This window comes from Chanos chanos, chromosome 5 (genome assembly GCF_902362185.1).
Source record: "Chanos chanos chromosome 5, fChaCha1.1, whole genome shotgun sequence".
Taxonomy (NCBI): domain Eukaryota; kingdom Metazoa; phylum Chordata; class Actinopteri; order Gonorynchiformes; family Chanidae; genus Chanos; species Chanos chanos.
In genome coordinates, this window is record NC_044499.1 from 2,706,314 (window position 1) to 2,721,313 (window position 15,000).

The 15,000-nt window shown below is 44.2% G+C and overlaps 2 protein-coding genes across 2 annotated transcripts in view; both read left to right on the top strand.

The window, feature by feature from the left end:
• Nucleotides 1-4,958, top strand: part of klhl24a (kelch-like family member 24a) — an 18,588-nt gene extending 13,630 nt beyond the window's left edge. Inside the window, exons 5-7 of the mRNA XM_030774159.1 lie at nt 1,021-1,209; nt 3,881-4,069; nt 4,494-4,958. Of these exons, the coding sequence (XP_030630019.1) occupies nt 1,021-1,209; nt 3,881-4,069; nt 4,494-4,694 (579 nt within the window). The 3' untranslated portion in view covers nt 4,695-4,958. The remainder of the gene's footprint in view (nt 1-1,020; nt 1,210-3,880; nt 4,070-4,493) is intronic.
• Nucleotides 4,959-11,800: 6,842 nt separating this feature from the next.
• Nucleotides 11,801-15,000, top strand: part of yeats2 (YEATS domain containing 2) — a 46,956-nt gene continuing 43,756 nt past the window's right edge. The window contains exons 1-5 of the mRNA XM_030774213.1: nt 11,801-11,900; nt 12,043-12,140; nt 12,438-12,530; nt 13,387-13,617; nt 14,161-14,273. Coding sequence (XP_030630073.1) covers nt 11,801-11,900; nt 12,043-12,140; nt 12,438-12,530; nt 13,387-13,617; nt 14,161-14,273 — 635 coding nt within the window. The remainder of the gene's footprint in view (nt 11,901-12,042; nt 12,141-12,437; nt 12,531-13,386; nt 13,618-14,160; nt 14,274-15,000) is intronic.

The following is a 15,000-nucleotide window of genomic DNA, read 5'->3' on the forward strand; positions in this document are numbered from 1 at the left end:
TCAGAGTTTTGTTCCTTCATCAGAGTCTGGGCTCCGTGATAGACTGATAGCCTAGAGAATCTCTCTGCGCGTGATTGTTTTCTTAGACCAGATATGATGTTCCTGTGGGTGTAGCCTGATTACCATCGATGTCACTGTCACGTCAGCGACAGCGAGGTTAAATGAGGAGAAAAAAAACAAAAAGTACCCCCCCCTCCCCCCACACCTCTCTCTTTACCTCTCTCTGTTTCTCTCTCTCTCTTTACCTCTCTCTGTTTCTCTCTCTCTCTTTACCTCTCTATGTTTCTCTCTCTCTCTAGTTTTGTATGTTTGTATTTGTATAAGTGATACTGTCATTCTGAGTTGGGTTGCCAGTCCTGCATGGTTTGTTCCTGTGTGAGACGTGCTGGTACGCACAGTGACACATGAGTTTGATGGCTTTATCATTTATCAGTCCCACCTCTGATGTCATGGTTTAACATGTCACTAAATCAAAAATGGAGCCTGACATACAGATAGGAATTGCAGTGAAATGCAGCGTGTGTGTGTGTGTTTGTGTGTGTGTGTTTGTGTATGTATATAAATGTATGTGTGTGGGTATGTAAATGTGTGTGTGTGTGTGTGTATGTAAATGTGTGTGTGTGTGTTTGTGTATGTTTATAAATGTATGTGGGTGTGTATGCAAATGTGTGTGTGTGTTTGTGTATGTAAATGTGTGTGTGTGTTTGTGTGTGTGTGTGTGTGTGTGTGTGTGTAAATATGTGTGTGTGTGTGTGTTTGTGTGTGTATGTATATAAATGTATGTGGGTGTGTATGTAAATGTGTGTGTGTGTGTATGTGTGTATGTAAATGTGTGTGTGTGTGTGTATGTTTATAAATGTATGTGGGTGTGTATGTAAATGTGTGTGTGTGTTTGTGTATGTATATAAATGTATGTGTGTGTATGTAAATGTGTGTGTGTGTGTGTGTGTGTAAATATGTGTGTGTGTGTGTGTGTAAATATGTGTGTGTATGTAAATGTGTGTGTGTGTGTGTACTCAGGCGTACGCCGTTGGTGGCTATGACGGACAGTGTCGTCTGAGTAACGTGGAGTGTTACGATTCTTTCTCTAACCGATGGACTGAGGTTGCTCCTATGAAAGAGGCGGTCAGTTCTCCAGCCGTGGCCAGCTGTGCAGGGAAGCTCTTCGTCATCGGTGGAGGTCCTGACGACAACACCTGCTCTGACAAGGTAAACGCTACACCTGCCTACGCTACACCTGCCTACGCTACACCTATCTACGCTGCACCTCCCCATCCTACACCTACCCACGCTACACCTGCCTATGCTACACCTCCCCACACTCCACCTGCCTGCCCTACACCTCCCCACCCTACACCTGCCTATGCTGCACCTGCCTATGCTGCACCTGCCTACGTTGCACCTCCCCATCCTACACCTCCCCGCGCTCCACCTGCCTATGCTACACCTCCCCACGCTCCACCTGCCTATGCTACTCCTCCCCACCCTACACTTGCCTACACTACACCTCCCCACCCTACACCTGCCTATGCTACACCTCCCCAAGCTACACCTCCCCAAGCTACACCTCCCCACGCTACAACTCCCCACACTACACCTGCCTACACTACACCTGCCTATACTACCCTGTCTACACTCTAACTTATTGCAAACCTGCAGACAATGTCAGAGGAGAATGTCATTAACGCCACTCTCAGGTTAGTCAGGCGCTGCAATGGACTTCATTATACACTAGCACTGTGCATGAGCTATCCTGCTACACATTATACAGTAGCATTTTGCATAACCTGTCATACTTAGGCTTATTAAAGTGATTTATAAGAGATGAATTGATGTGTTCAGACGTAATTCACAGACAGAAGTCGTCTATATTAACATCCATATTGCTGTTAAGTCAGGTTACTGTATGCCTTGGGTTCCTTGCCACTCTGCATGGTCCCATAACGCTGAAGTTAAGTCCGTTAAACTCGTTAAGCTAGGCTCTTAATGACAGGGTTTTCCTATGTAGGCCTTTTGATTCTCTGAGGCTTAGCTTTAATGGAGTAACTAAGGGGAAGGCAGAATACATCAGATGATCCGCCTGGCACCGAATAACGTGTTTGGGCAGGTGTTTCTCGAAGTGCAGGCGCGTGTCCTCAGCTTTCTGCTCCGCGAGAGAAAACCACCAAACGGATTCACTGAGCTGAGTCAGGTCTATTGTCCCTAAGACTCGTCAGTCAAGTTTGACATGCGCGTAGATTACTTTCGCTAAGTAATCTGCTATTATGAGCCTCAGATAAAAGGAAGAAATGGAGCGAAACCCCAGCTTCCAAAGTCACATCACGTGATTTATGACCTGTTGACGTTCACCAACGTCGCCACTGCGTTGTTTATCCCCCGCGCCCCCTAAAAACCCCACCCACTGTGTGGAGTTAATACAGATACATACAACTGGACTGGACTCACACGCATTGTGTAGAGACTCTGTGTGTTTGTCTGTCTGCCCCTTTTATCATCTGTGAGGTGTTTGTCTCTGATAGGGGCCAGTTGGGTTTGTCTCTGTGAGGTGTTTGTCTCCGATAGGGGCCAGGTGGGTTTGTCTGTTCGGTCTGGGCAGACACTAGCGGCCGTTGCTCCTAATGTTCGTGTAGTAGAGAGAACCTGAGAAAGCCTTTTCTCCAGAGAGAGATGGCTATTGTGAAAGGAGAGGAGAGAGAGAGGGAGAGAGGGACGTGGTCGACAGGTGGGGAACAGCGAGGCGATATCAGACAGGTGTGGGAGAACAACGATGCTATAGTGTTTCCATTTAAAAAAAAAAAAAAACCCAAAAAGAAAAGACCAAAACACGTCTCTCTCGCACTGGAGCCCCTTCTCAGGTTACTGCATTTTTTTCCTCTGGCATCTGGCTCTTTGTAGATAGGAGCAGGGCGGGGGGGGGGGGGGGGGGGGGGGGGGGGGGGGGGGGGGGGGCTATTGGAAAGAGCAGTCGTGTCGTTTACAGTAGGCTTATGGCCAGAGAATGTCAGGCTTCTAGAATCTTATAGCCAGAGAATGTCAGGCTTCTAGAATGTTCCTTTATGTAACTGCAGAGTCTTTTTGTTTCTGAGTTATTGTGTCATAAAGCTCAACCCAAGGCCACAATCTCTACGGTTTTTGTTATGCATGTGTGTGAGAGAGAGAGAGAGAGAGAGACAGAGAGAGAGAGAGAGACAGAGAGAGTGTGCTTTTTGTGTGTGTGTGTAGTTGTAACAGCGATTCTTTTGTTGTTATTTGAGTGTTTGACATGTCCTTTGTATAGTTCTCATAAGTTCCCCCCTCATCATTCAGTTTCTAACCGTAACTCCTTCTTATTAAGTTTCGTAATAGTTCTCAATGCTTCTGTCTCTGTTTCTTATTTTACCCACAGGGTGTTAGAGAGGGGCACTGAAGACACTGTGCACAAGGAGAGGGCACTTTTGTTATTGTTTGATTTCCTCATGCCTTTGTGTGAATGGAGTAACTGTAAAATGAAAATGAAATTGCTTTGTTGCTTTTCATAACTCCAGTCAGTAGATATGAATGATACTACAAACACACTGTTCCCACACGGAAGAGGAACCGGGTGCCTGCATAATGAAAAGCATAAAAATACGTCGAAAATGATACCTTGCGTTCTTCAAAAATAGTGAGAAAATGGTTATTGTCTCTTAATTTAACCTCTTTTGGCTTCCCAAAGACAGACGCCCCAGGTTTAAACAGTTTGTGCCCACGCAGAAAACTGCGCCATATCTGAAAACAGACTGTCATTTGAGGACCCTGTGTTTTTGGCCGAGGGGGTGGCCAGATTTGACGGGGGGGGCCCAGGGAGGAGGGAGGGGGTCGCTATGGGCTCCTTGGTTAATCCTCCTTGGCCTTCCCTCAGGTGCAGAGCTACGACCCAGAGACGGACAGCTGGCAGCTCCGAGCCAACATCCCCATCGCCAGACGCTGCATCACAGCCGTGTCTCTCAACAACCTCATCTACGTCTCCGGGGGTCTCACTAAATCCATCTTCTGCTACGACCCCGTCCAGGACTACTGGATGCATGTGGTCCACACTTTCAGCAAACAGGCAAGCAGTTACATCTTTAAAAAAAATTTGCTTTTTTTCCCCTTAGTACAACTAGTGAAATAAAGGTAGATAGATAGAGAGAGAGAGATCCACTGTGTTTTAGCATCAAAATGGGAGGGAGTTTTTTGTCATTGGAAAACTGATGCTTAATCGTACGGTTTTCTGTGTGAGTTACTCTTTTTTGTTTTTAACCATATCTTTCTTCAAAAAATATGTATATATATATATGTATATATATATATATATATATATATATATGTGTGTGTGTGTGTGTGTGTGTGTGTGTGTGTGTGTAATACATGTTGCACTGACCAGATTGCATGCAGCATAAAAACTTATTCTGCTTTAAAATGTAGCTATGTCTTACCATGATTATATTTGTTTGTTTGTGTGTGTGTGTGTGTGTGTGTGTGTGTGTGTGTAGGAGAGCTGTGGCATGTCGGTGTGTAACGGGAAGATTTTCATCCTGGGGGGTCGTGGGGAGAACGGAGAGGCATCTGACAGCATCCTGTGTTACGACCCCGCCTCTGGCATCATCACGGGCGTGGCTGCCATGCCACGCCCCATATCTTACCACGGCTGTGTCACCATACACCGTTACAACGAAAGTTTGCACAGACCCTGACACACACATAACCACACACACACACACACACACACACACAGCATACACCATACAGCCAGCATACACCGTACACCACTGCAACTGTCTACACACCTTGACACGCACACATATGAAGACTTTAACACAGCATACTCTGCTACAAATCCTTAAATTCATACACACACACACACACACACACAAACCCTGAGACACATTCAGCACACACACAGACACACACACACGATGCACTCATACAAACCCTGAGACACATTCAGCACACACACACACACACACACACACACAGAAGCAGTGTATGATGGCAGCTGACGCGGCTGGTTTCTTGTGTAGTGACTGACTGAATTGGGCAGTGGCCAAAAACTACACTCTAATAAGTCGGTCCACATGCTGGCATCTGCCAGTCTCTCAGTAATTACACGACACTACGGTCTACACCCACAACACATAGGATCTTCCACACAACCTGAAATATGATCCCATTCAAAGCCAAAGATTCAGGGAATGTTGACCATCAGCTGACTTCATTCAGTCAATTCCAGTCAGTTTTGTGGAGGCTGAATACAGGCTTTTACTTTGATAACAGTAGGCATCTCTTTCATTTCGGTTTTATAAAAACGGTTGCAACTGACTTCATACCTGTGGCTTTCTTTTACTTTCCCTTCAGAAGTACTGTTCTGACCTAGATTTGTTATTGCTTTTTATTTCCGATTAAGTTCTCGCCATCTTTCTGGTGACTAACTCTTAGATCTCAGTACTTTGTCTTTCCATCGATTTATGCCGATGCTGTTGATTAATTCTATTGATTTTATTTTGGTTTATTGATTATTTTATTGATTCATGCTGATTATGTCTATTTGTCCATCATAAATTATACCTTTTGTTTGTTTTTTAATTATACTTTTTCCACAAATGAAATGTGTAACATTCATGACTTAGCCTTTTGATTCCAGTCAGTTTTAGTGCTCTGTTTGGGAGTGGGTCAATGATTTATCTAGAGAAAACAGGTTTGTAGCATGTAGAAAATGTAGATCGACGGAGCCTTTATATAAAACTTTGGTGCGGGGTCTGCTATATGCATTTGATTCACCATAATTATGAATATAATGAATAGTCTTTGCAAGCAGAAAACCAGTTCAGATGAATGGTTGGTTGATGTGCTTCACCTACATCACAAATCCGCAGTATTCTCAGGCAGAGTCTTTGGCCAGAAATGTAGCCTGGCGGTAACCGTGGAAATGCAGAGGCGTGTCTTTTGGGCCTCTGGACACGCCTCTCAGAATGACGGACAGCTCTGACCGCTGGGATGGGATTCCCGGTCCTGGTCAGTGAAATGTCATCTGTTGACCTGGTTACTACGTTGAATAATTTGCTGTGAACAAAAAAACAAACAAACAAAAAAAAGTTTTCTTTTCTTCTTTTTTTTTTACATTATTATCTGTCTTTTATGTATTGTACGCATATTTAAATGTATCTTTATATCATGGGAATCCATACCAGGTGTGCCTTTCTGTTCCCGCGCGGAACAGAACCCCAGATTATGCACTTGTATCGTGTGCAGATGTATGTACCATAGTGTCAGTGTGTAAATAGAATTTTATGATGATTTTTGTACTGTAAACATTCATGACTTTTGTACGGTTTGATGATGAACGATGACTGTCAGTAGCTTTCGTTGGCATCTGCTTCTGTTATAGCGCAACATCTGCAAAACACAGACAAGTGGTTTAGGGAGAGTGAACCTCAACAGCGGTTTACACGCGTGTTCAGATCTCTTTTCTGTTCTGTTCTTTTCTTGAACTTTTCTTTTTGTAGAAAGCCATTCTTATAAACTGAATTCAATTAGATGAATGGTTAAATTGGACATGGATGAAATCAAACCCAGTTTGGACAGGGCTTCTGAAACGGAACCTGGAAACACGCTGGAACCTCTCATCTGAGCGTGTGTGACATCAGTCTGTCCAGCCGTAGAGATGCCATTCTTCAGACTGTGTGTGTTTGTGCATTCAATCGTGTTTACTGTTTTTTTTTTTTTTTTAAATGAAATTTTGATCTGACATCATTTGCTATTAGTTATTTGAATATTGATCACGTGATAGTCATTCTAATCTGGACCATATGGCTATCTGAATATGGATCACTTGATTATTTGATTAATTGTGTGTTTGTTTCTTTAAGTAGTGACAGAACAGACTGTAGTCAGTTTATTGATTTAAGCTCATATTTTCACAGTATCTCTTCTGTCTCTGTTTGTCTGGTCAGCTGTGGAGAGTGTGTGTGATGTCTTACGAACAGGGTCGTGGGTTTGTGTGTCATGTAAGGGTTCATTTCTGTATGACGTTAGGGAAGTTGGGGTAAAGCAGAAACAGAGAGCTGTCCAGTCTCTCTCTGTCTATTTGAACCTCCCTCCACCGGTCAAACCTCAGCGGCTTTTGAGCCAGTTGTGTTTTGTGTACGAGCGAGGGGTAGTCGTAGGATTCTGTCACTGATGTTTGGAACACTTTACAAGATGAGAAGGTATGGATGGATGAATGAATAATCATTTAAAGCCCTTATGCACTGAGATAAAACTCCAGGAATTCGGATCAGATGAAAAGGACTAGCCAGTCCTGTTTGTAACTGGTTTTACTGAATCAGCATCTTTCCCCGGGTTTCCAGACGAGACCCAACGGACGTTAAAATGCTCCTTTTTTAAATGCAGCCACAGCATTCTGCTTCAGAACCCTGCCCCCGGCGACTCAGACGCGTTAACGCGCACATACGACTGCAGCACAAGCCATAGCAGTGAAATCCAACCGTCTTGTTTGGCCAATCAGGGGATTTTTTCAAACCTGTAAATTCTGTGACAGGGTTAACATGGTGAGGTGTAGCAAACCAGCAGACGGTTATATTCATTCTACCAAAACAACCATGGAATTTATACGTGGTCATTTTTTTTTCCCCTTGAAACAATAAACATTATATTTCCTGCTTTGCTCAGCCTTGGCCCCAGGTACTACATGGTGTAAGGAGTTCATTATGTGTGAGAAGGGGAAAAAAAAAAAAGAACAGGTTTTGAAATTTTTGTTAGCTAAACTTGTGTAACAGTAGCATGAGTATGTGTATTGACTTTGCTTTGCTTTTAGAAGTGTGTCAGTAATGCTTCAATAAAGTCCTTTCTGTGGAAAGCATGTGTGAGGCTTTGGATCTGAATACTCCGTTTGCTTTGATGGAAGGCTTGTAGCGCTCAGGGTTGTTTTTTTTTTTTTTTTTCAGCAGCTGTGCCTGCCTGGGGCACAAAGGACAGGTGCCATACGGTTACACTGACATGTCAAACACACAGCCTGCTCTGTCATCATGGATCTGTTGCAATGAAAACTACCTTTTCCCAGGAAATTCCACGCATACTTTCCGTCACTTAGATGGAACTGAGTAACAACTGGAATTCGGACCCAGACTGTAATTTACAAATTGCAGTAGAGCTTTGAGGTTTTGTTTAAAAAAAAAAACAGCCAGCCCCTCACTCTCCTCACTCCATTTCATCTGCTTTGTAAAAATCCAGCCCCCCCCCCCCAGAAAATCCCCACAAAAAGCTTTGTACACTGTCTCCAGTCTTTATTCTGTCTGTCTTGGAAGTTGTTTTGGATAAAAGCATCTGCTATATTAATAAATGTAAACATAAAACATTATTTCCAATCCTCCTCCATCTTTCCACCTGTGCTTAAACAGTTAAATTATACAGGAAATAAACACACGTTGAAAGTGAAAAATTCTTTTTAAAATCCTGAACACTGCCGGGGTTATAGACATACCTGAGTCACTTCCTCATTGGAGCCTTGTATAAAAGTTGTCACACATAATGCATCTTTAATCATCAGTAGAATTATCCCATTAACTCTTATGCGTATTCCCCACGCGTTATAATCTTATGGTCGGTATTTAAAGTCAGAGTTCATCTTGCTCCTCTTAGGAGATGATCATTATGTAGTTCAGGGTGTCTGTGTACATGTAATAGAGGGACAAACAGAGAAATGAAACAGCAGAGTGGGAGATGAGGCAATAAGATCCAAAAGGCACTTCTGACCCCTGGATTTTCCGGTCGGTCGGCCCAACGGCTGTGGTAAGAGGAAAAGACTGTGTGGTTCTTTTAGACCACATGACATGCCCAAGCAGTTCCTCCAAACCCCATGCAGTCATGAAACACATACGACTGGCTTTGAGTGATTTCCCATCAGCCACTGGGTCTCGCATGCCCTCTCATTTAAACATCCTCATTTAAATCAACCAATAAAATGAGACAGCGATCTCGTTCTCTGCGCCTCAGGGTGTGATGTATGACACCGCCCCTCCCAGATTTTTCTTCCCTGTGCACACGCTCTCTTGGCTCATGCTAACCTTTCCTCATTCTGTGTTATCATGACAAGAGTATGACTCAGTCACCCTCCACGTGCCCGGCGCACTGGTGTGCGTGCCCACACATGTCTGTTCTCATACACACAGCCATTGGCTACCAGCGCGCACCAACTTTGCTGTTCTGAGATCAGCGAACGCGGCTAACGCCGTGTCACAGCCCATCGACTAACGGGAGAATTCCGACACAGCTCAAACAAGCTGAAACAAGAGGGAGGTTTTTTCTCCTCTGTGTGTGTGTGTGTGTGTGTGTGTGTGTGTGTGTGTGTGTAGAGTGAAAAACATCGAAAAAAGAATGTCAAATTAGACCAAACTTTAAACCTCATACCACAAACACCCCATAAACGTAGCTTTGAGAGGCCTGAGACAAAGCCAGAGGAGGTTACAGAGGCGTCACAGCAGGTGATAGGGATCACAGGGGCGGGTCAAACCTGCCTGGATCCATGACCTTTGTCCTGAGGGGCGTGTCCTGGTTGCTGGACCCCTGTAATTTCAGACTTCCTCTGCCGCGCCGGTCATATTTCAGCCACAGAATGGTGTCTGACACATTCTTAGAAACACATAAGAATGCAGTAACTACTCTTTCCAGACCGTAATTAATGATTACATCATGAACGGTTTTCTGCCTCTAAAATGCAAATTTTTAACACAGCTCTAATTTCTGCGTGTCTAAAATACAAATGACTGATTTGCACATGTGTGTGCCTGTTTTTTTTCTGTTTGTGTGTGTGTGTGTGTGTGTGTGTGTGTGTGTGTGTGTGCATCCACTGAATTAGTTCCTTTCCATATGCATGAAAAGGCCTCTAATCCTTATAAAACATTGCAGTAACAGTATAACAAGACTGTGTATGTCTCCTAAGTGTTTATAGTACATTGTGATGGGGCCTTTGATTGTGGTTTAGTTGTTTACAGACATTGCAGCTGATCCAAACATCTTGTAGAGGGAAATGCAAAGGATTCTCGGATGTTATATATTGGAGCGACAGGGGAAAAAAAAGAAAAGAAAAAAAGGAAAAACACGACCAACTGGCTTTGAGGCAGATATCTCCAACACTGAGAGAGAAACTAGGCAAAAAAACATGTAAACCACCCACACAATATTACTTTATGGGATGTTGCAGTAAGAGAAGAGAATGCATGTTACGCTGAACATTTTGCTTAAGTCTTTTTAAAAGTCATGTTGTTTTCTTTTTAACTTCTTCCCTCTTCCTTTCCCTGCTCTCTTCTCTTCAGAATATAAAACAAAATCCTCCCTTGTGGAACAAATCTTCACTGTGTTTTTAGATACCAAGAAATGTATCGGAAATTATTACTTACGCAAAAAATGCATTTAGAAAGAGTTTTTTCAAAGTAAAATTATTTAAAAAATAAATGAAATTCCTCATAAACACACACGAATACACTGGGTAGCCTAGTCGGAGGGGTCCCTGGCAGGGAAGCAGGAGAGTTGCATGAGGCGTATCGCTGTCAAACGTTGAAATACGAAATACTGAGCTCCTTAGCGCCACCCAATGGATTCCCGCTGGAATTGCAAGGCCTATATTTGTCATAGGTCCATGGCGTTAGCTTGGACTCCAACTGCTATCAATACAAATAATAACCCATATATAGTCTCTGGTCCTTAGTCTGTGTCTTAAAGGACTACAGCGTGGAGAAAAATATCACCAAGACCAATTTGTTTGACAGAAGGTAAACTAAAATCTCATTTTTAGCCGTCAAGCTAACTTTATCCCGTTTGCCTCGCCTGTCTACGGTATCTAGGGTCTCTCTCTCATGGTGAAAGGTATGGGAAATTGTTCGCGAATTGTGTAATATTTCGGATTGGTAACTTCTGCTGTGCCATACTACTGTATGCACGGGATGAAACTGACAATTCATCATTGCATTGGTTTTAATAAACAATTGCATATTTGCATTTTCATTGAAAAATGTGAAACTCTACTTAGCTAATTGCTAACTACGGGGACCGTAACGTAGGCCTCGTGCTTCCCAGGCGGTTTCCTGACAGTGTAATCGGATCGATAAGCGCTACTCACGGCATCAGTCGTCTGTTGTGGTAGCTAAATGCTAAAGCCAGTGGTTGGTTATTTGCAATGAACTTAGCCAAGAGGCGCAACCAGTCGCTGGGCAGTTAACCGCGACTATGAGTTTCTTGTCAAACAGCAGCACAAAATCCGTTATTTCAGTGTGCCACCATTTCTATCAGTAATATACTGACAAAAGTACCTTGATTTGTAGGTATTAACAGTTAGCTTTTATAGCTACAAGTAAAGCTAACGGCTTTGTTAGCAATCTAGCTAGCACCCAGTTACACAGAACAGCTGCAAGATACCTATGCTAGGTTAGCAATATTTTATACATTTGTGGATTTGGCAGCTCAGCAAGTGGTTTTGCTGTTCACTATCACAACAGTAGATAGCGGGCAACGCCGCTACGTACATCGTTGCATGTTACGGTTTGCACATTGTGTCGTATATTCAAAATATTTTGCATTTGAATAACAAATTCAGCATAAATTTCTCTAAATCAGATCAAATCACTTGGTTTTCTCATAATTTGCCTAGATGAGTCCAGAGATCTGACCCCAGTGTGCTGACATTACTCAAAAAATCTGTTTTAAACCCTCGTAGATAGCTTGACACTCCTATTTGCAAAATAGCTTTATTTGGTCAGTTATTTTGTTTGTATTTCTGTGTATTCAGTTCTCTCACAGATGAGCAGACATGTCTGGAATCAAAAGGAAAATAGAGGATAAGGACCCAGATTATGAAGACATTTCATTAGTTCAAGAGAGCAAGAGAAGCAAACTTGTGGAACAAAATGGTAATGTTTCCCTTCACTCAACTATCTTATCTCTACTCCCAGACTAAATTCAGTTACTCAGTTCTTTTCCTCTGTCTAATGGCCTTTGCTGTTTGTTTGTTTGTTTGTTGATTTGTTTGTTGGTCTATGTCGGATTTGACAGCGCGGGAAGCCACGGTGCAGAAAATCGAAGCTATCATAAGAGACCAGTTCTGTTTGGAGATGAAGAACAAAGAACATGAAATCGAAGTGATTGGACAGGTAGATAAAGACTTTACTTCCATCCCTCATGCCCCGTCACCGTAAGGCATGTTAAACAGACAAGAACGTCCATCACTCCAACGCCAAAACACTTTGTTAACACGCCTCAGGTTTGCGTGTTTTACCTTGGATCGCAAACACATAATAATTCGAAACATTCTTATTCCGGACAAGCCTACTCTAAGTCCAAGTCAATCACATTTAAAAACCAACAGTGTTATTCTCTGGCGGTCAGTGGTGGATTTAATCTGTCTCTCTCTCTCTCTCTCTCTCTCTCTCGCTCTCTCTCACACACAGCGGCTGAATGAAGCCCGGAGGATGATGGACAAACTGAGGGCCTGCATTGTGGCCAATTACTACGCTAGCGCGGGACAGCCGAAGACACAGGAGGTAAGTCAGGGGTCTGATACCCAGCCTAAATCAGATCAGCTTTGAGTGAGATCATTGTGAAAGACACAGGAGGTAAGTCAAGGGTCTGATACCCAGCCGAAATCAGATCAGCTTTGAGTGAGATCATTGTGAAAGACACAGGAGGTAAGTCAGGGGTCTGATACCCAGCCTAAATCAGATCAGCTTTGAGTGAGATCGTTGTGAAAGATGGAGGATGCTTCATTGGGAATGAAGCCGTGATCGACTGTGGTTTTTGGCTGAGTGATGATGGGACTGAGTTGGCAGACAAGGCCGTCTCTTCTGATTGGTCCATGGAGCTGAAGTTTGTAAACAAGCATCTGAGGAAGAAGCTGTCTTTAACACTTTGAAATGTTGCGACATTTAGACTGAGTACACTGTCAGGTACTCGACCAATGACAACACAGATCCAAGCAGATGGGGACCAGTATATATTGAAAGAATGTGTTTTTGTTTTCCCCCCGTTTCACTAAGAGAGTCAATATTTTGAACATAATCTCATTCTCTCTGTGTAATACATCAGGAGTGCTGTCTCTGAACCCAAAATCCAAAAAAAAACCAAAAATCCATTGACTGGACATTGAGTTAATTCTGAAGAGACAGAACGTGTGTAACTCAAAGAGCCAGACGAAGTCTTTGATTTTTCTGAGCCTTTCTGTTAGCTCTACTGTCTTTACTCCCGTGTAATCCCTGTGTGTTGTTCCTGTCGCTGGGTCTTTTGGGTCGTGTTTTAGGCTGTCTTTACTCCCGTGTAATCCCTGTGTGTGGGTTTATTGGGTTGTGTTTTGTACCTGTATGACGTGTCTCATGTGGCTGGCTTTATGTGGTTGTGTTTTAGGCCTCCAAGGCTGACCCCTCTGTGCTGAATCACCCAGCCATCAAACGCTTTCTGGAGTCGCCCTCTCGCTCTTCCTCCCCCCTCAACCAGGGTTCAGAGGCCGCCTCCCTGGGGCCGTCGGAGGCGGAGTCTCTGAGCCAGGCGGGCGAGGCCGGGGACCGGGACGGAGAGGCGGGGTGGAAAGAGGAGGCGGGGCGTCGGGAACGCAGGCCGGGTCGGAACACGGGGAAGGTGAGAGGGACTCGGCCGGGCGGGTCTGGGCTTTGGTTTGTTTGTATTTTTTTGTTGGTTTGTTGCTGTGAGAGGCAGGCGGGGCATTGAAGGAGGCTGTCTGAGTGCTGGAGGATTCCTGGGTCCAGTTTCTCTGCCAGTGCCCCTGAATCAGCTGTTCACACTGACTCCTCATACATATATATACATCTGTGTGTGTCTCTCTCTGTCTCTGTCTCTCTCTGTCTCTGTCTCTCTCTGTCTCTCTCTCTCTCTCTCTGTCCCTCTCTCTCTCTCTCTCCCTCTCCCTTTCTCTTTCTCTCTCTCTCTGTCTTTCTGTCTGTCTCTCTGTGTATCCATCTCACTCACTCTCTCTCTCTCTGTCTCTCTCTCTGTCCCTCTCTCTCTCTCTCTCTCTGTCTTTCTGTCTGTCTCTCTGTGTATCCATCTTACTCACTCTCTCTCTCTCTCTCTCTCTCCTCCTTTCTCTCTGTCTCTCTGTCTCTCTCTCTCTCTCTCTCTCTCTCTCTCTCTCTCTCTCTCTCTCTCTCTCTGTCTCTCCAGGACACATTTGGGGTGCCATCATCCGTCGATCAGCACGTGACCTATCACAGCACAGGAGAAGAAGCCTCACGGCTCTACGTGAAAAAAACGATCGTCGTGGGAAACGTCTCAAAGTACGACTCCTCATTCTACCAATCAGGGCACTGGCCTTGCTCACATGGTCATGCCAGTATCAGCCCCTCTCTGACAGTCTGTGAATAAAATCACCAGGGTATGTCAGAGTCTGTTGTCACGTGCAGAGAAGAGAAATGGTCTTTATATTCACAGGGAACAAATGAGTTTTTTCTCTGCTGTGGTCCACTGCAGTGTTTTCCCCACTTACACCCTGATTACTGAGACCATAGCTTCTTATGCTAGGCTGTGTGTGTGTGAGTGTGTGTGTGTGTGTGTGAGTGTGTGTGTGTGTGTGTGTGAGTGTGTGTGTGTGAGTGTGTGTGTGTGAGTGTGTGTGTGAGTGTGTGTGTGAGTGTGTGTGTGTGAGTGTGTGTGTGTGAGTGTGTGTGTGTGAGTGTGTGTGTGTGTGTGTGTGTGTGTGTGTGTGTGTGTGTGTGTGTGTGTGAGTGTGTGTGTGTGAGTGTGTGTGTGTGTGTGTGTGTGTGTGTGTGTGTGAGAGTGTGTGTGTGTGTGTGTGTGTGTGTGGCCGTGCGTCGTAGAAAGACACAGGGTCTCGTGTGGGGACTGATCAGACAGCAGGACTGCAGTTGAGAGACAATGGTGTAGAGCAAATCAGACTTTCTGCAAAAAAAAAAAAAAACCCCAAGAGAACAAACATCCGTCATCGCCTGAGAATTTCCACACAGGGCAGAACCGATCCAGTAGGTATCAGGCATCTCGGAGTAT